Raw genomic sequence first — 20,741 nt, forward strand, 5'->3', positions numbered from 1 at the left:
TTGGGTAGCAGAAGGGGCACGGCCGCTGATAAGTGGGCAAGCAGCCCAGCCCTGCTCCAAACCGGAAGTTGGGAGCCCAGCAAGGCTGGCACTGAGCCTCAGTGGGGCTTTTCCCCAGCAAGTTTGAGAAAGGGGAGTGGAAAAAGAATAAAAACGGGAGAGAAAGGCATTTGAGCATCCTTGGGCAGCACTTGCTGAGTGCCACTGTGGATGTTTGCCCCAGACTGGAGCTGCGTGGGCCAGGGATCCCTTTAATTCCTCATCAGGGAAAGGAGAAGTCAAGTAAAAAAAAAATGCAGTAAAACCCCATCTCTTACCAAAGTTAAACAAAACACTTCACTTGTGATTTCCTTCTCATGGCACTGCCACGGACATGGGGAGTAAGGAGGGTGCCAAGGCCACATGGATGCAGCTGAAGAGGAGCCACAGCTGCCCCCACAGCCACCAGCCAGCACTTGTTTTGCAAGGCTCAACATTCCAGGTTTTCCCCCTTGTTTCCAGTCCCAGGGGTGGTGGCTTCTGTCTGAACAAATGCAGCTGGGACCCGGAGAGCGCAGCCAGCCCCACTGGCTCCAAGCCTATGTCAGCGAAAGCCGACGACTCGCTGAATGGGAGGCTTTGGTGGCCCCAGTGCTGGCTTTCCCCAGTCAGGCAGGGAGCTTCCTCTGACAAGCTGATCTCTGGCTACAGTAGTTACTACAAATCTCCAGGTTTACACACGCACGCACACAAATTGCTCTAAATACCTGATGAAATTTTGGCAACGCTGCTCCGTCCCCTCCAGCTGGCAGGAGGAGAGCGGTGGCAGGACCCCACACACCCAGTGCTGGCAGTGGGGATCCCTCCACGGCTCTGCTGGCAGCCTCCTGACCCCAGGGCGAGAGGACCCACCACTCCCTCAGTTATTTTCTATCTGCTCAATATCTATCTCGCCATCCAGCTGGAAGAGGCTTTCAGAGCCTGTCCCACTGCTCTGCCATGCTGCCCTGTCCTCCTTCCCACCACCTTCCTCCTCCTCCTCACAGGAGAGGTCATCCCTGCTGGTCCGGTGTTCGTCGGCCCGCGAAGGTGGCGGCTCCGGTACTGGGGTGCAGGCGGGTGTTCTGCCTGGCATCACCTCCGGGGAGCGGGGGGTCCACGGCTGAGGGCCGAGGAGACGCTGGGAGCTGTCCTCGTCTGCGGCACTAAGGCAGGTAAGGCTGTTGAAAGTCTGTCGGTTCTGCAAAGGCAAAAGGAGAGAGGCAGTTGAGGGAGGGGTGGGGATGGGGACTGCAGAGAATTCTGAAGCTGTGCTGGGCTACAAGTTGCACCAGGTGAGCTGAGAGCCACCCTGGCCCCCAAATGCGTGAGCCCCACCAGGGGGACATCCAGCAGGACCAGGAAAGTGATTATCCTGCTGTACTTAGCGCTGGTGAGGCCACACCTGGAGGACTGGGTTCAGTTTTGGGGTCATCATTACAAGAAGGACATTGAGGTGCTAGAGCATGACTGAAGGACAACGAAGCTGGAGAAGGGTCTGAAGAACAGCTCTGGTGAGGAGTGGCTGAGGGAACTGGGGTTGCTCAGCATGGAGGAAAGGAGGCTGAGCTTCTTGCTCTCTACAACTCCCTGAAAGGAGGTTGTAGACAGGTGGGGGTTGGTCTCTTCTTTCAAGTAGTGAGTGACAGGACAAGAGGAAACAGCCTCCAGCTGAACCAGGGGAGGTTTAGGTTGTACTTAGGGAGAATTTCTTCCCAACAGAGCTATCAAGCCCTGGAACAGGCTGCCTGGGGCAGTGGTGGAGTCACCACCCCTGGATGGATTTAAAAGATGTGCTGAGGGATGTGGTTTAGTGGTAGACTTGGCAGTGCTGGCTTAATGGTTGGATTTGTTGATCTTAAAATTATCTTCCAATCAAAACAAGTCTATTCCCATTTCTTAAGAATTCCAAGGTATTTGTGCTGACCTCACACTGCTGAGAGACTTTGGGTGCTGCACTCAGTGACACACCACAGTACAATTAGTCATTGCAGGAGATGACACAGGTGCTGCTGTATCTGAAAGAAGCTCCTGCTGCCCGTGAAGGAGCTGCCCACTTCCCAGGCTACATTTCACACGTCCTTCAGCCTCTGCAACCTTCCAAACACTCACAAGCCCCAAGCCCATGTGAGAAAAAAAGACACCTGTCCTTCCAAAATGCAGCTGCACCCAGTCCCCATGTCATCCTTCTTGTGGTCTACCTTCCAGGTGCTGCATGTGTAACAGTTTCAAACAGAGATCTGCACATTGTGGTTAATGGGCAACTCGTAATTACCACTTGCACTTGGAGGAGGCCTGAGGACACAGGAGAAATATTTTCTAAGTGCTTACAAAAATCTGCAAGCGTATTTCCAGCAGTTATTTAGGCACTTGAAAGCCTGAGTCTCCTGAAAGTCAACAGCCCTCTCAGGAGTGCAAATCCCTTCTACAAACAAAACTCTGGCACGTCCGACAACACTCGGTTTTCTCCTGCTGCTAAGTGAGCTCATCGCCTGCTTTGGTGCTTCCCTGGGCTCAGGACCCAGGCACCGGCGTGCTGGGTACTGGCAGGTACAGGCAAGTGGGCCACAGCATCCTGTCAGGATGGAGGAAGCTCTGCAGCATTTCAGAGAAGGAGATGGGTGATGTCTGTAATGAAGAATGAAGAAGATGAAACCTGGAGAGCAACCAAACACTCTTCCCATCCAAATGAAAAGCATTTCCAAGCTTCAGAGAACATCCATGAAGGTACTTGACATATCTGAAGTATGGTATCCAGTTCTGGGATGCCCTGTTGAGAAGAGAGGAAACTACTGGAGAGAGTCCAGCAGAGACTATAAAGATGATGAGGGAGCTGGAGTATTTCTTTGACAAGGAAAGACTGAGACACCTGGGGATATTTAATCTGGAGAAGAGTAGACTGAGAGGGGATCTCATCAATGCTGATCAATAGCTAAAGAGTGGGAGGTTTGAGGATGGGGCCAGACTCTTTTCATTGGTGCCCAGTGCCAGGACAAAGACAATAGGCACAAACTAGAACACAGGAAGTTCCACTTAAATGTGAAGAAAAGACTCTGCTTCGAAGGTGCTGGAGCCCTGGAGCAGGCTGCCAGAGAGGTTGTGGAGTCTCCTCTTCTGAAGAGATTTTGAACCCACCCAGACACTGACATCCTGGGCAACCTGCTGTGGGTGACCCTGCTTTAGCAGTGGGGTTGGACTAGATGATTTTCAGAGGTCCTTTCCAGCCCTGACCACGCTGGGATTCTGTGGCCTGTCAGTGCTGGGTTAATGGTTGGACTTGATGATCTTAAAAGTCCTTTCCAAACTGAATGATTCTATGACTTTCAGGGAACTTTTCCTTTGGCAAGATAAGCCAACAGCCTCATTTTCCCTGCTCAGCTCCACACATACTGCAACCCAACATCTTCCATGTACAGCCTTCAGTCATCCCAAGTAACATTTCTGCTTTCCCTGCAAGAAGAGGATGGGAAAGCTCTCCAATGATCCCATTACTTCCAGAACTGCAGCATCTGCTGCCAGAGGAAGGCCACGTGCGAGTGATGGGTGGAGGCACTCCTGACGCAGGTTTGCCATTGCTTGGCTGGCAAAACAAGTTTTCACAGGCACCAGCTGCCACGAAATCCCATGCCTCACCTTCCCAGCTTGTTGCAAAGGTTCAAAAGGAGGAACATACTGGGGCAGGGTCCTCCCAGGATGGTGATAACTGGAGCCAGCATCGCCTGAGCTGGCTGTGGAGCAGTAGTAGATCAGCCACCACCATCAATGCAGCGTCTGTTCTCAGCCCATCAAGGGGTTTTTGCTCATTTTTTTATTTATTGGGTGAATTTAGCATGTGCTGAAGTGCTGAGCTGGCAGAACTGGGCAGTCAAGTCCTCTACTGACATCGGCCAAAGAGTTGTTCTGGTGGCACAATGCTGTGCTTGTTCCCCATGGCCAGGCAGCCCTGGGCCCCCTCCGAGCCTCTCCACAACCTTGTCCTTTGGCACCAGGCTGAAAGGGACATCAGGCATCTCAAATGCTGTTGGTCTCAAGGAAACTGTGGGAATGCAGATACCCTCAAGATATGACACAGGTGGCTTTTGGGAGATGCTTCTGGCCATCCTGATTTCACACAGGGAGCCTCCAAAATGTACTTTCCACCCCAAACACCTTCACTCACAACCACAATAACCCATTTCTGAGCATTTGGTGTCAGGGAATGGAGTCCTTGTATATGGTGGAGGGGTTGGAACTAGATGATCTTTAAGGTTCATTCCAGCCACCCCATTCTATGATTCTATAATACAAGGTGCTGGTTTTCCTTCCCCAAACTCTCCCTGAAGCTTCAGCAATCCAGCATCTCTCACGCAGAGGAAGAAAATGCGATGTTGCAAACAGCAAGCACTTGAAAAATCCTCTTAAAATGCAGATAAGAAACCCTTGGCCATGTGGAATGAGCCACACACTGCCAGTCACCCTCCGATGGCCACGCTCAGGCCACGCTGCCTTCCTGCAGGGCTCTTACGATGCTCTGCAGGGTGCAGGGACCCACACACTAAAAGCTGGGAAAGCTGCAGGAGCTAACCCATCCCTAGCATCCATCCTTTTCCATAGGTTTTTGCATGCCTTGAGCTGTGTCCCCACGGGGAGGAGAGGCTGGCAGCCCTTAAAGTGAAGAAGCTAGACAAATCCCTCAGCATGATTTCTGGTGTAACTCTTCCCCTCATACAACAGCCCAGCTGTGAGCTTGTCCCTGCAAGCCGTCCCTGCAAACACGGTGGATCTGCTAGAATCAATATTGGCAGGAGTGTGATCCCTGCCGTTACCACAGCTTTTGAGCAAACATTTTTTTTTCCACCCTGCCAGGTGACTGCTGCAATGTTCCTGGGGAAGGTGTAACCTACAAGCTGTCAGCGCCACCGGCCCTACCTCCCGAGCTGTCATCACCTCCCGTTAGCACACTGGGCTACAGTTGCTTCAGCAAGCTGAAAATAACCCAGTGCCAGAAGGAAAGTGGGAAGCGGGTGGCGAGCAGTGCTGCTCCGTGCAGGTACAATGTGCCTCTGCTAGACCTCCCCACCCAGCTCCAGTCAGTAAGTCACCTCTGCTGGGGGCTTCTCTGCCCAGCTTGAGGTAAAAGCACATTTTGAGGCAAACATCTCCTGTAAAACACCTTCAGCCTGGGTTGTTATCTGTCACTTTGCTTATCAGCATCACAACAACGTCCTGCCAGGTGGCCAGTAGGTAGAGGAACGGGATTCTGCTGCTTTACTGTGCTCTGGTGAGATCCCACCTGCAGTGCTGGGTCCAGCTCTGGAGTCTTCAGCACAGGAAAGACATGGACATGTTGGAGCAGGTCCAAAGGAGGCCATAACAATGGTCAGAGAGCTGGAACCCCTCTGCTGTGGGGAGAGTTGGGGTTGTTCAACCTGGAGAACAGAATGCTGAAGTGGAAAGACCTTATTGTGGCTTTCAGTACTTAAGAGGCCAGTAAGAAAGAATAGAGTAGAATAGAATAGACCAGACCAGGTTGGAAGAGACCTTTGAGTTCATCATCCAACCTATCATCCAACACTACCTAATCAACTAAACCAGGGCACCAAGCACCCCATCCAGTCTCTTCTTGAACACCTCCAGTGATGGTGACTCCACCACCTCCCTGGGCAGCCCATTCCAATGGCCAATCTCTCTTTCTGTGAAGAACTTCTTCCTAATATCCAGCCTAAACATCCCCTGGCACAGCTTGAGATGCGGAGAGACTTTTTAGCAGGGCTTGTTGTGACAGGACAAGGGTGATGGGTTTAACCTAAAAGAGGCAGATTTAGACTAAAGAGAAATTTTTTACACTGAGGGTGGGGAAACACTGGCCCAGGCTGTCCAGAGAGGTGGTAGATGCTGCAACATTCCAGGGCTGGTTGGACAGGGCTGTAAGCAACCTGCTCTAGATGAAGATGTCCCTATTAACTGTGGTGGGTTTGGACTAGATGTCCTTGAAAGGTCCCTTCCAACCCAAACCATTCCACAATTCTCTGATTCTACCTGCCATTCATGTTATGCAAAGGACTTATTCATGCTGTCAAGGAGAATGGCCAGATGCTTCAGAGTGGGAAATGGCTTTCCTTGGTTTTAAAGCTCTGCAGAGCTCCATTAGTAGCATCTGCTGTTATTTGGGCTGGGCACACACACACACACATCACTCAGGTTCAATCTTCTCCACCACTTTTAAAGCACCCACAACCTTCTCCAACTCCATCTCCAGGCTGGTGTCCCCAAGACAGGTTTCCCAGTGAGTAGGAAGGGGAGGAATCATAGAATGGTAGGGGTTGGAAGGGACCTCTGAAGATCGAGTCTAACCCCCTGCCAAAGCAAGATCACCTAGGGCAGGACACAGGAACACATCACTCACGAATGAAGATGGGGAAGTTGCTGCACCAGGCATTGCTCAGTCCTGAGGCTAGAATAGCCAGCCTCTCTCCTCCTTATAACCAAGAGGAACATCTCAGGAGCTTTGCCCAGACTGCAGCACAGTTGCAGCTCAGCAGATGCCTCCGACAAGTCTCACCAGCACCTCGCTCCCTGCTGTTTGGCCTCCCCAGACACAAGGAGATGCAGAGCTGGCAACGGCTGCCACATGCAACAGCAGCACCAGCTGCCAGGATCAACATTGGCATGGGAGAGAGGCTGTGGGTCTTACACGGCCCCTGTGAAGGGAAAGAGCCTCTGAGCAATGAATGAAGTGTTGGGAAAGCGACGCCTGGAACACCTGAGAAGGAGAACACCGGAGGCAGTGATGGGGGACACGAAATGCAAACAGAGCTCGTGTGCCTGGCACAAAGCCGGCGCTGGGTTAGGCACAGTGCTGCCATCTCAGGGAGCTCAAACCTATGCAGTGTCTTTTTTTTTTTTCAAATTTTATCTATGGAGGCTTTGAGCAATTTGCAAACACCCTTGGATCCTGTCAGGCCAACGTGCCTGCAGCAGCAGCCCCTGGATGGAGGTGATGGCTCCCTGCCCTCCTCACAGTGGGTACCACGACGCTGCCCTTGTTTTCAGGGTCTGCTTTCTCATCTCTTCTCTTCTGAAGTGCCAGAGCCCTGGAGCAGGCTGCACAGGGAGGTTGTGGAGTTTCCTTCTCTGCAAGCATTCCAAACCCATCTGGACATTGTGATCCTGGGTGACCTGCTGTGGGTGACTGCTTTAGCAGGGCAGTTGGACTGGATGATCTCCAGAGGTCCCTTTTAATCCCCATGATGCTGGGATTCTCATCCACTAAAGAATAATCATATTTGCATAGTCCCAATCCCACTCTTGCAGTAACAGGCACCAGTGCTTGGATGGGCATTGAAAGTCTAGAGCTTTAGCAGACAATTTTGCTTTTATCCTGTTTTGAGTGGAAAACAGCTTTCATGAGCAGGCTCAAAAATACCAACTATCCTCCGGAGTTGCTTCACACCACAGTGTCAAACAGACTAACCCAAACTAAAAAGCAAGAAGGAAGCTTTAAGTCATTAGTATTAGAATCATTCAGGCTGAGAAAGAGCTTTTCATAGAATGGTAAGGGCTGGAGGGACCTTCAAAGATCAGAGTCCAAGCCCCCTGCCACAGCAGGATCACCTTGGACAGGCACACAGGAATGCATCCAGACAGGTCTTGAAAGTCTCTAGGGAAGGAGACTCCACAACCTCCCTGGGCAGCCTGTTCCAGTGCTCCATCACACTTTCAGTACAGTTTTTTCTCATGCTTTCCTCAGCTTTTAAGATCATTGAGCCCAATGCTGCCTTCGGAGCCTACCTTCGGAGTTAATTTGGTTTTACTCAGTTTTGCTCTTGTCTTTGGAACTCTCGAGCTGTCCCAGTGAGAGTGAGGACATTTAGTGAGTTTCCACAAATGCCAAAGAAAAAGCGGTTCCACGACCCACCAACAGGAATCCCTCTGGTGCTACAAAGCTGCAGGGAGATGCTGGAGAAACAAATCCCAGAAGAAATACAGCAGGCTCAGCTATGCATGGAATCGGACAACAGCAATGCTCCCACCCATGCACAGCATCCTATCCATGGGGACTTGATCCTAGAGCAGCCTCCTGGTCCATTCCCACTCCTAATGATAACTGGAGGAAATCCTTATTTTCTGCCAAGAACAAATGTATTTTCTGCCACAGTCACAATTCCAAGCTAACCCTGAGCATCCTTCTCTTGAGAAGAAAGCTGCACTTCCCTCCTGCTTCCCGAAATGTTCTGGGAGAGTTCTGCAAGGCAGGAGGCTCCCAAGTAACTTCTGACCATCACTACTGAAATTCTGAATGGAAAAATGTTTTCTACAAAATCACTGGCTGCCTGCTTGGCCACAGCCACATCACCTCATGCCCAGAGGAGCTGTGTTTAGCTGCAGATTAAAAATCTGCACCCTGCTCTATGCTTCAAATGCTTCCAGAATCCTCTGGCAGAAGAAGATTTGATCAATGAAGCACCCTCAAGAGGAGAAAAATCTGACCACTGTCTGCAGATCCTGATGCTGCTGCAGCCACCTAAACCAGGGAGGGAGCAGCAAATCTCCTGGAGTGCTGGGATTTGGGTGGGCTGCTGTTGGTTGCTACTTCTGAGCATGTCAGTTGGTTCAAGGATGAATCCCTGTGCTTTACAAAAGCTGTTCTTTGGGTCCACACAGCGTTTGAGCCTGGGGACTGGAGGGTTAACCAGCACGTGGTGAATCAGATGTGCATCCTGGGGACACAACTGGATTTTGTCTGCTTTTGGGACAGACACTGCCAAGCTTTGTTCATGTTTCCAGCCCTGTCCTACCATGTGAGCATGAACAAGAGTACAACCCCAACTCTACATCTCTGGGCCCTGTGGTGGGGTAGAGTTGGGAGCAGGGGATAGAGCTGGGAGTGGGGGATGGAGTCAGGAGCACAAAGTAGCAGGTCATGATCCCCAGGTACCATAGGACCCTTCAGTACTTGGACCTCCCTCAGCCAGTCAAGGGATGCTGCCAGAGGAGCCCATCCATGTGCACAAATCCCAGCCCACACTGGGAAAGTGATTTCATGGCAGAACACCCATGTCCCTGGGCATGGCCCATTTCTGCTTCCACAGCTGAATTTATTTTCAGCCCATTGTGTTTGGTGACTCACAAATTTCTCAGTGGGGCAGATGGGACCGCTTTGGCTGTAAAATCAAAACAATGGATGTCACTGCATTACAGGGCCCTGCTATTAAAAGCTCTGTTGGGTAACTAAAATAGAGCCTGTGACAATAAATCACCTCCTACAAGTGTCCTCTGACTACTGAAGTACCTTGCCTGAAATGGTCACTCGAGAGCTGCACCAACAGATCAGCCTTTCACTGGGCAGCCTGTTCCAGGGCTCCAGCACTCTCACAGCAAAGAATCTTTTCCTCATGTTCAAATGGAACCTCCTGGGTTCCAGTTTGGGCCCATTACCCCTTGTTCTGTTGCTAGGCACCACTGAAAAAAGAGTCTGGCCCCATCTTCTTGATACCCAGCCTTTAGATATTGATAAGCCAATGCCATGGATCTGGTAAAACTCTTTGACTAGGCCAATCTATGATGTCCAACAAGAGCTTTTGTTTCAACCACAGCATAGAGAAAAATGAATGCAAAGTATCTCTGAAAGCAATGGAAATCTTCAGGGGTGAAGCTCCTCAGAGCCTGCAAGCACCTTCCTTGGCAACACAGGCAGGAGGGCATCAGCAACATGGGCTCACACCAGTGGCAATCTCAATGACTGCCACTGGGTCCATCCTGCTTTGGTGAAGATGAGGTTTGCTAGACTTACCATGGAATACAGTTTGTCAAAGGAATAGGGAGGGAAAAAAATCCCCATTAACAGTTCATGCCAGAAGTAAACATCATTATGAACCTCATCTTCAATACTGACTTGAATTTCTTTCAACTACTTGTGTTTCTAAATAAAAAAATACCAGAACAATGAATCAGGATGGTGGCATGTGTAACAGTCTGACCAAAGTTAAAACCAGCCAGCTTCTGAGGTCCTCTGCACCCTCCAAACCTCTTTTGATCCTGAACCAAGGGCTTTTTCCCACCAAGCCACAAAGTGACCTTTGCAGGATCTGATTCGTGTTTATTTAAAAAGCACTGGGGCTTGGAGGCTGGAATCTGTCTCAGAAGTTACATCAACAGCAAACTATTTCCTGGGCTACGTCTGGAATTTAAACACCTCTGGGTTTTTCTTGCCTGTCACTACCTTTGTGCAATATCTGCACCAACTCGAGCGGGTGCTGGCACCAAGCAAGCTCACTGCCACCCCTCCTGCCCTCGCCTGCAAGCTGTTAAAATTAAAACAAGAAAAAATTCTTCTTGTATGAAAATGTAGATAATTTTGCCCCTCAATGAAAGAGCTAGGTGGTCAGAGATGAGAGGCTACTTCACCCATCCTGCAGGTTGAAACTTCTCCTCAGTCAGCATTTCCAAGCTGGTGAGCTGTTTATGTCAGCTTTAGGAGCGTATGAGCTCCTTCATGCGTGGGTCCCCACAGCAGCCGCCCTTATTCCTTAGTTTGGAAGGGAAAGCAAGGCAGAGGACAGCCTGGTTGACAGCCACCAGAGGAACCTCATTGCACACCCCACTCCTCTGGATGTCCAGCCCAGGCTGAAGCTGAAAATCCTGAACAACACAAGAACCACCACCCATATTTCAGGAGGACTCTCCTGTGATTGCCAGTGCAGATGACTCCATCCTGCAAAGGCACGTGCTCCTCAGAGGACAGTGAAATCACCCCATCAATGGCACTGTCCAGAGCTGTCAGAGAGCAACCTGAATAGTCCTGTTGTTCCTGGCTCCAACAAATCAGCTCCCTTCCAGTAACAGGTAACTTTCAGGCAAAAAGTCTTCTCTGTAAGTCTTCCTTATTAAGCACACCCTGTACTTCATCCTCACCACCCTCTCAGCTGGTGTCCACTGATGCCAGTACCCCCTCACCCACCCTGCACTGCCCACCCACAAGGCAGATAGCTACTAATGGTGGATTCATGACCATGCAAAGCTCTCCAGAACCTTGGGGAGATGCATGGGTATGTCAGTCTGTTCTACAGCAACTAGTCTCTGTCCCATGTACTATATGCCCTGCTACATGGCCATGGTAGTGCTCGATGGAGGGCTGGAGTTGATCTTAGAGGTATTCTTCAACTGAAACAATTCTATGATTCTATGTCTAGACATGCTTATGGACATGGTTTACTGGTGGACTTGGCAGCACTAGGTTACTGGTTGGACTCAATGATCTTAAAGGTCTTTTGCAATCTAAACAATTCTATGATTCTGTGACTCTAAATAGAAGCTTCATGGAGAAGTAGCTTGGAGGCTGCCTCAGACTCCTCAGCGTTCCTGGGTACAACCCTTGCAGGAAAGTCAACAGATGCCAGAGAAAACTCAGGAGCAGAAGACATCAGTACTACAGTATTTGGCATGAGAGATGCAGCTCTTCAAACTGCAAATGCTTTGAAAGCTCACAGAGAAGCCAAAACCTTGTGAACCCATCAGAAACGATGCACAGGTGACAACCAAGGCTTCATTTATTATCTATGCATAGACCATAGCCCTGCTGGCAGGAACCATGTGTGACAACTATTGCCAACAGTATTATGGCTTACATGCCACAAAGATGTTTGTGCCTTTCATGGACCTGATTGACAGGGATCAGAGGAGGTCTGCAAAAATGATCAGAGGGCTGGAACACCTCTGCAGTGAGGACAGGCTGATAGAGTTGGGGTTGTTCAGCCTGGAGAAGAGAAGGCTCTGGGGAGACCTTAGAGCACCTTTCTAATACTCAAGTGGGGCTATAAGAAGGATGGGGGTGGACATTTTAGCAGGGCCTGTTGTGACAGGACAAAGGGTGATGGTTTTAAAGTAAAAGAGGGAGGTTTATACTGGATAGAAGGAAGAAATGTACACTGAGGGTGATGAAACACTGGCCCATGTTGCCTAGAGAGGTGATAGATACCCCATCCCTGGAAATATTCCATATAATGTTGTTCAGGTCTCTGAGCAACCTGATACAGTTGAAGATGGCCCTGCTGACTGCAGGGGGGTTGCCCTAGATGACCTTGCAGGGTCCCTTCCAATCCAAAATATTCTAGGATACTATGAGTCTGGGTGGAAATGGAGGATGGTCTTGTAGTGTTTGGATACAATTTGCTGTGGAAAGAAGTCACAGAATCACAGACTCATAGAATGTTGGGGGTGGAAGGGACTTCCAGGGATCACCATGCCAAAGCAGGATCATTTGGGGCAGGCCACACAGGAACGCATCCAGACACGTCCTGAAAGCCTGTAGAGAATGAGACTCTGCAACTTCTCTGGGCAGCCTGTTCCAGTGCTCTGTCACCCTCACAGTAAAGAAGTTTATCCTCATGCTGAGGTGGAACTTTCTGTGTTCCATTGCCCCTTGTCCTATCACAGGGCAGCTCTGACAAGAGACTGGCACCACCTTCTTCACACTCACCCTTCAGATATTCACAAACATTATTAAGATCCCCTCTCAGTCTTCTCCAGACTAAACAGGCCTAGGTCTCTCAGCCTCTCTTCATCAGACAGATGTTCCAGTCCCTTGATCATCCTCGTAGCCCTCTGTTGGACTTAAAGAACATCTGTAAGAAGGATGCCTGCATTTGGAAACGTGAGCACAAATGCCACTCTTCAGTACCAGCCCTATCAGAATGTTACAAGGCAGGAAACAGAATGGGCAGGAGATAGCAAGGGCTGGCTTCACCACCCTGCCCAGGGAGGACTGCAGATTCCCAAGGAGGGGCGGCTGCCGCCTCTGTGACAGACACGTTACATCCCCCCAGCAGCTCCCCAGAGCCTGTGTGAAGGAAAGCAATCTGCTCAGCCAGCACACACACATGCCAACAGCAGGGCTGGCCCATGGCTCGGCTTCCCGTGGATGGATGACTCAGACCAAGCCAAGGGACCCAGTGTGCTCCTGCCGTGAGGTGCTTTGGCAAGGAATGTTCTCACAGAGATGCTGGAAAGCAGTGGAGGTGGTGGTGGGAAATGGCAAAACCCCAGGTCACTGCAGAACAAGGTGCCCTTTGGAGAAGAATTGCAGCAGACCATGGGAGAGGAAAACCAAGGAGGTCACATAGCATCTCTGGCAGAATCTGGGTCATTTTTAGAACATTCATTTTTCTCACCCAACAGGCCCAGACAGCTTCCTCTGGTGTCTTGCAAAGGGTTAGACCACCCATTCTTGCCCAAAACAGCCCAGCTGGTAGGACAGCTGGGGTCCAAGCCCAAAGGATCACAGAATGGTGGGGACTGGAAAGAACCTCTGGAGATCATCTAGTTCAACCCCCCTGCTAAAGCAGGATCACCCACAGCAGGTTGCCCAGGCTCACAATGTCCAGGTGGGTTTGGAATGACTCCAGAAAAGGAGACTCCACAACCTCTCTGGGCAGCCTGCCCCAGGACTCTGTAACTCTTTAAGAAGGTTTTCCTTCTGAAGGGTGCTTTCCCTTCCCCCTTGCAAGATTGCTCATCTCCCTTATTTTTTGAGCTGTACCTAGATAGGAAAAAAAAAAAAAGCAAACCAGCTCTTTGAGAAACCTTCTGATTCATGGAAAAATCTGATCTTGGCCATTTCTGATTGCATCCTGCTGGTATGGACACGGTCCCTGGAGCTGTGAGACTGAGAGCAGTGACCTAGTAAGGAGACCACATTGCCACTAGATTAATTAACATCCTGTCAGAACAACTGCTGGGATTTTGGAGGTCGGAGATTATCCTCCTTTGGCTTGCGCTTCACATGGAAAGCTGGAAAGCATTCCCAAGCCCTGCACCAAAATGAAAGGATGGCTGATGGTTTAAGGGGGTTGTTGGAAATGCCAAACAGTTCCCCTAGTGCCCATACTAGGGAAAAAAGATTTTCATGGTGCTGTGGGTTTAATAATTGTTACACCAACGACAACTACGTTCAGGGTTTGGATCGTGCCTGAAGTTGAAGTCTCTCTGCCTTGGTGCCATATGAGTGACTACGAAGGGGAGCAATCTAGGCTCACCTCCCCTCTCTGAGCTATGGGAACTGCAGAGAGAAGAGACAAACCCAGCATCCTGAGGAATTAAAGGCCATGTTTTCCCAAGTACTTTTTCCTCCCAGCACAACTTTAACATTTAAGTCTCTTTCTTAATTAGCCCAGTTATGTGGCCATGTAATTGCTTCCAGGAGCAGCTCTTTCCCCTCCTGCCTGGCCTAAATATCCCTCCTGGTATGAAGAAAACATTTCTTTCAGGTCAAAGTATTTTTATTTTGATGACAGTAGGGAGTTTCAGGCCTATGAACACACGTGGTTACCAGAACAAGCACAAAATTAACCAGTCTGCTCCCAGAGCCAGGTGCTGATCCCCAGCTCTGCCGTTAGCTCCCAGTAACTCACAGTGTGCCTCAGGCCTCAGTTTCCCCATCTGTAAAGCAAATGTTCTGAGGTCTACTGGAAAGCTCAGTCTGGACCATTTGGCTTTCCTTGTCTTTGAATCACAAAGACTACCACACATAGGCTATTTGCACCTTGTACCAACAGACTAGGGCACGTGTGCAGCCACGTGGACACCTTGCCATTATTTCAGCTCTTCATCTGAAATCGCTTTCCTTTCCAGTCTTGTTCCTAGAAAGTCATTAAAAGCAGCCTGAAGGAATACCCAAACCTGTGGCTTTCCTTGAGAACACTTATCCCCCATCTCCTACTGCCCACAGGAATGAGAACCATAAAATTGTTCAGCCTGAAAGGGACCTTTAAGATCGAGTCCAACCGTTAACTGAGCACAACTAGATGGTTTTCATGGTGTTCCCATCCTGGCAGGGGGGCTCTGACCATTCCCCTTGCCCTGCAAGCCCGCCCCACCAAAGGCAAGAATGCTCATCATAACTTGCCTAATCCTGCTTGTCCCTCTGTGCCAGTCCTCCCACGCCAGAGCAGCCTGCCAGCACTGCTTTTTGTAACTGAAGAGCTATGAAACCTCTGCACAGCTCCTGGCTCTGCTTTCTTCCCACTCTGCTAAACCCCTACTGCCCCAAACCCAGCAGCATGTCCCTGCCTCAGGAATCCACCTGTTGCCATGGGTGTCTGGACCTGGCTGGGTTTCCTCCCTGGAAACCAGGAATGCTCCATAGGACACAATGAGCAGAACCTTGAGGCTTAAAGCAGAGTTCATGGTTGGGCTGGATCCCAGCTGCAGAATTACATGATGCTGATGGTGGTGTTTGGTTGTGCTGGCAACTGCTGGGCCCTTGGCCACCCAGCCTGGACCAGTGGGTGAGAAGAGGATGGGAGAGGGAGATGCTGCACCCAGGCAATCCCTATCTTGTTCTACAGTGCTCATGCCTTGCAGCAAGGGGCTTCATGGCCTTTTCTTGATGGTCTGGGTTCTTGGAGAGGACAAACCACCCCCAACAGCTATTTTTGTCTAAACTCATGCTTGTGGGTAGCTGAGCAATGCAGGGTGTTCAGGTTCTGCTTTCTCATTTTGAGAGATGTTTTGCTGTGCAGTAGCCAGAGAAAACACAACTACTCCTCAAGCTGAAGCTGTTCCAGGAATGTGGACCGAGCTGCTTTTGAATGTACCAGTGATTAGATTGTTGTCATCCCTGAGACACCTGTCCATGACAAAGCCATGGCTATCCAAATCACAAATGTGTGCCTGGCCTCAAAATCCACTCCAGGGAAAGGGAAGCTCCCAGTTCTCAGCCAAGCCCTTTGTTTCCCAGCCAACAAACTCTTCCCCTTGGTCTGATGTGATGAAGAAGCTTCCTTTGTCCCACAGCACCCTTAGAAGGCAAGGAAGGTCAGTGCTGTGCCAGGAGCACCAGTGCCACTGCCCCAAGGATCCCACCTGGTAAAATATTTTGGTCAGATTTGCCGCCTGATACAGTTGGGTTTTGCAAAGCTTGTTGGCTAAGCTCAGCCTACCTGTTGAAGTGCTTAGCTGGGCCCACTGGGATAACCAAATGTTAGCTCTGCAGTTGTAATGCAGCTATTTCAGGCACATCTACTACAAGCAGAATGCATGTGTGTCTCCTGTCTCTGTGTGAAGGTGCCCATCTGTGTCCTCCAAAAGCCTCAATGGAGCCTCGAGGGAGCAGCTGAAGGACAGAGATGCTGGAAAACATTGATCCCAGCTGTGAGCTCTGCTTCAAGCCTCAAGGTCCTGCATCATTGTCTCTTCATCATGTCCCCTGCTCCACATGGGGCTGGAATGCAAGGCTGCAGAAGGAGCTATGAGGGCGCTGAGGGTAACACCATGTGTGGCTCCTGGCCCACTGTCACAGTTCTGCATCACGCCTCAGACCTTTTGCTCCCAAAAGGTGAAAACCAGAGCCTGGACACTCTTTTTCTATCTACTCCATGAGCCTTCTACATCAGCACAAAAAGCACCTGCAGACACCCTTCCCATCTACCACCTCTCTGGGCAACCTGGGCCAGTATTTCACCACCCTCAGTGTAAAAAATGTCTTCCTCTTTCCCCCAGCCACTCTGCGCCATGGGTTTTCTGACTGGTCAGCCCATTTCCACAGCCCATTCCTGACCTCCTCCTCCACCTGTGGGTTATTAACAGAGACTCAAGAAAAGCTATGGCTATCAGTGTGTGGCTGCAAAGGCAAAAGCCTTACCTTCCCTGTGGCTGGTTCTGAGGCAGGTTTGGGGCTTTTGCAGGCTTTGTTTCGCTGGGGAACTCCTGCACTACACGTAAGAGTTGAAGCAACCAGCAGATGCTTGTAGAGAAGGAACTAGGAGGGGGCAATTTTGCTATCCCAGTCTGTGGTTAGTAAAATACACTAACACATATCAGTTATTTTTACTGCCTGTCCAGTTTATTAGCTAATAAAATAAGCTTAGCATATTAAATGTTGCTGGCATGGTTTATCAGAAGACAGGAGCAACCGTCATGCTTTTCCCCTGGTATCACCCCAGTCACTTGGCCTTGGGAGAGGACTGGGGGACAAAATCCTCCCTGGTTTGCACTTCAGATCTGTTATCTGGCTTTGTGCAGCAGATTGAAGAGGGAGGTTGTGCTCTGTGTTGCAAGTGAAAATGAAATGTGATAACATCTCCAGGGTGGAAAATTACAGAGGATAAGAGCGTGCATGGCCTGTAGTGGTATGAATTCGGCTCCTAATGGAGCCAGGCCTAGGTGCCTTGGGTTGTTGCCTTCACCTTACCATGGCAGACCTGGAGTTCTTCTCTCCTGAACTCAAAAGCGTGGGGTTTAACATATTCCTGTTTGAAACATGTGCCAGGAGGAAGCACCACCATGGTGGAGCTGATGTGCAAAAATCAGTGCAAGCCAGCAATGTGGAAGTTCATTAAATAAATCCATTTGGAGGGGAAGGGGATTTCTGCTCAGACAGGAAGACACACTTCCCTGTGATACTCAGGCTACTCTGCACGCCACAGACCTGCCTCGGGAGGAGCCCACAGGGTATTTAGGAAAGCAGAAAACAGCATCACCTTGCTGCTGGGTTGTTGTAGGGCCCTGGCAGGGACAGCACTGCCGCCTCTTACCTGGGTCATCTTGGCGAGGTCCAGCGAGGGCCGTTGCTCCTGAACCTCCTCGGGTCTCCGTCGCTTGACCCCGACCTTCTTGTCGTTGAGGACGCAGGGCTGCGAGCGGCTGCGGGCCAGCCCGCCGGCCCGGCGCCCCAGCTCCGGCGTGGAGGCAGGCGTGCTGCTGGCGGAGGGCGGGCAGTACTCCGAGGAAGAGAAGCGGTCGTGCGAGCAGGAGAGCGACCTCTGCATGTCCACCCGGCCTCCTCCGTGCCCACCGGGGGCCGATTTCCGCGGCTGGCAGCCCAGCCGGCTGCTGAAGGTGGGATGCTCACAGAAGAGCGGGTTTGACCGCGACGGCAGGCTGAAGCTGGAGCTCCTCTGCATAGTGGCAAAGCCGTTGGAGTAACGCTGCACGCTCCCCCCGCTGTAACATCGCCGTTTCTCCACCGGGGTCCACACCTTGGAGCCCGAGGGTCTCCACGAGGTCCCACAGCTTGACATTTCATCCGAAAAGGAGAGCGAGCGGCACTGGCGCTTGCTGGGGGGGGCGGAGGGGTTACCGTGGGGGTCGCTGAGGCTGAGGTCTTTGATCAGGTTGGTGACGGAGCAGGTGCTGGCTGTCTCCCGCGGCCAGCGTGAGGCCTCTTTGCCCTTGTCCGACAAACAGTCCCAAATGCTGGTGCCTGGCTGCTCGAGCTGAAGTGGACATTTCCTACTGAGATCTCTCCATCTGTCATTTTCTGGTTCAGAAAGGAGAGAAAAAAAACCCAACAAAACAACCGAGACACACACACAGGCATTAGCGTTAATTAATTCTGCAATTCGCTTCTGACGTCCACAAACACAAAGAGTAGCATATGGGACGTTTTCCAGTACAAATTAATTAACTCTTGGAATATGGTTTTTCCAAACTGCCATCAGAGTGGTGGCTGCAGTGGAGACAGAGAGAGAGACAAAGTGAAAATTGCAGCAGGAGCAAAACCGGTAGAAGAGGAGAAAACCCTGCCTTTGATATTCAGATTGCAGTAGTTAAGGGAAATTCAGCAATGTAACATGGCAGGGTCATTGCTTTATCTCTGTGTTAAATCCTGTCTGGGATGCTTATGGTTTGTCCTGGGCTCCACAAGCAACAATTACCTGAGAGGTTACAAAAACTAGCAGTCAAGAGCACAAAGCTGGGGTGAGGTGGACCGTGGAGGACAAAATGCCAGAAAGGAGATGTGACAGCAGTTAGGATGGTCCTAACAGAAAGGGGAGTGACCTTGGGCATCAAGCTGCTTGTCACAGCACAGAAATCCCAATAAAAATCATTCCAAACCCCATTGCTCAGCAGCTGCTGCATTGCTCCAATGAAACCAGCTTATTCCCACTAAGGCTCTGAGCATCTCTGATTGACCCAAAAATACTTTGTCTAACAAAAGTTGGTGCACATAATCAGCTTTAAGATAGCTGCTGCTGTAACAGATGCACAGAACACTCCAGCAGGTCTTTGCAAGGTGCTGTTCTTAAGTTCCTGTTGTGAGGCCATCTCCTTCTTGTTGCATTTCTGTAATAAATATAGCACGGGGACAGTCTTTTTAGCAGGGCCTCTTGTGACAGGACAAGGGGTGATGGTTTTAAACTGAGAGAGAGATTCAGACTGGAAAGAAGGAAGACATTTTTTATGCTGAGTGTGGTGAAAGACTGGCCCAGGTTGCCCAGAGAGGTGATAGATGCCCCATTCCTGGAAACATGCCAGGTCATGCTGCATAGGGTTCTAAGCAACATGATCCAGTTGAAGATGTCCCTGCTGACTGCAGGGGGGTTGGATTAGATGACCTTTAAAAGCCCCTTCTAACCTGAACCATCCTGTGATTTAAATTGCTTAATAGGTCCATTATTTTTTAAAAGATACTTTTAAACATTTTCTCCCTCTCATTCAGCTTGTTGACATGGGAATTCGATCCTCCTGCAAATTTGGCTTGCACTTGGGAATCTTCTCAATGCTAATCAATACCTAAAGGGCAGGTGTCAAGAGAATGGGGCCAGACTCTTTTCAGTGCTGCCCTGTGACAGGACAAGGGCAAATGAGCACAAACTGGAATCCAGCAGGTTCCACCTAAACATGAGGAGAAACTTACTTCCTAGAGCAAGCTGCCCCTGTTCAGAGAGGCTGTGGTGTCTCCTGTGGGGACATTCCAAACACACCTGAACATTGTGATCCTAGGTAACTTGCTCTCAGTGACCCTGCTTTATCAGGGGAGTTGGACTACATGATCTCCATAGGTGCCTTCCAGCCCCCACCATTCTGTGATTAATAGTCTTACAAAGCAGCACAAAACAACATAGCTGTGACCTGTTGCACGGTTTAGGGGTCAGCATCAAGAAATTCCTTTTGCCAGATGGGCTTTGTGGTACTTGGGTAAAGCTCTAAGAAACCTGCACTTCCAAAGTCCACAGGCTCAAACAAATATGGTATGGGCAGCTCCACGTAGGAAGACTGCAAACTCAGCTACATCTCTGTTCAGAAGTCCCACTGATGGCTGAGGTGAAAGAGAGGACTAAGGGTCATTCCTGCACATGGTCTTGCTGACAATGAGAGAAGAAAGCAAAGTGTTATCAAGGTCTTTTTCCACAGTGCAGGTGAACAGGGCTCTGCAGTTACCCTCAACAGGAAAACCATGATAGGACAACCCCACTGGCTGCTGCAATGGAAAAAAGTAATCATCCAGCAGACCTTCTCTGGTGACTGGTTTTGTTGTTGGCTGCTGCACAGAAGGGCAAACGGTGCTAGCTCACCACTGCTGCCAAGTTTCATGTGATCATATCTAAATCATGCAATATATTTTAGGGGATTTTGGGGGTTTTCCACTCAGGCAGCTGAAGGATGAATTAAAAGCCATACCCAGCCCGCAGCTGCAGGTACCAGCCTAATAGAGAAGATAGAAAGGTGCAGAATATTTCTGATTGAAGCTTAGCTTCCATGTCAGGAGGCCCCTCACGCCACTCTTGGCCAGCTTTCTCATTTCTCACTGCATCCAGATGCTGCCATAACAGCTCCAGCCATAAAGAGCCTGTCTCTGCCCTCAATAACCACAGGACATTTTAACTGCTGTTGTCCTCATTTTAATAAACACAATGAATAGTGAGAAGTCTGCACTAAACAACTACATCTATGTTTAGATCTTTATTATTTTTCCCTTTGTATTCTGCTGCCAGCAGAGAGATTTCATGGGTCAGGTCAGCAGA

At 50.1% G+C, this 20,741-nt stretch overlaps 1 protein-coding gene across 1 annotated transcript in view; it reads right to left on the minus strand.

Annotated features, from left to right (window-relative positions):
* Positions 1 to 558: 558 nt before the first annotated feature.
* FAM53B (family with sequence similarity 53 member B) overlaps positions 559 to 20,741 on the minus strand; it is a 47,127-nt gene continuing 26,944 nt past the window's right edge. The window contains exons 4-5 of the mRNA XM_054174659.1: positions 17,529 to 18,253; positions 559 to 1,219 (exon numbers count right to left, since the gene is read on the minus strand). Of these exons, the coding sequence (XP_054030634.1) occupies positions 899 to 1,219; positions 17,529 to 18,253 (1,046 nt within the window). The 3' untranslated portion in view covers positions 559 to 898. The remainder of the gene's footprint in view (positions 1,220 to 17,528; positions 18,254 to 20,741) is intronic.

This window comes from Dryobates pubescens, chromosome 30 (assembly GCF_014839835.1).
Source record: "Dryobates pubescens isolate bDryPub1 chromosome 30, bDryPub1.pri, whole genome shotgun sequence".
In the NCBI taxonomy this organism is placed as follows: Eukaryota; Metazoa; Chordata; class Aves; order Piciformes; family Picidae; genus Dryobates; species Dryobates pubescens.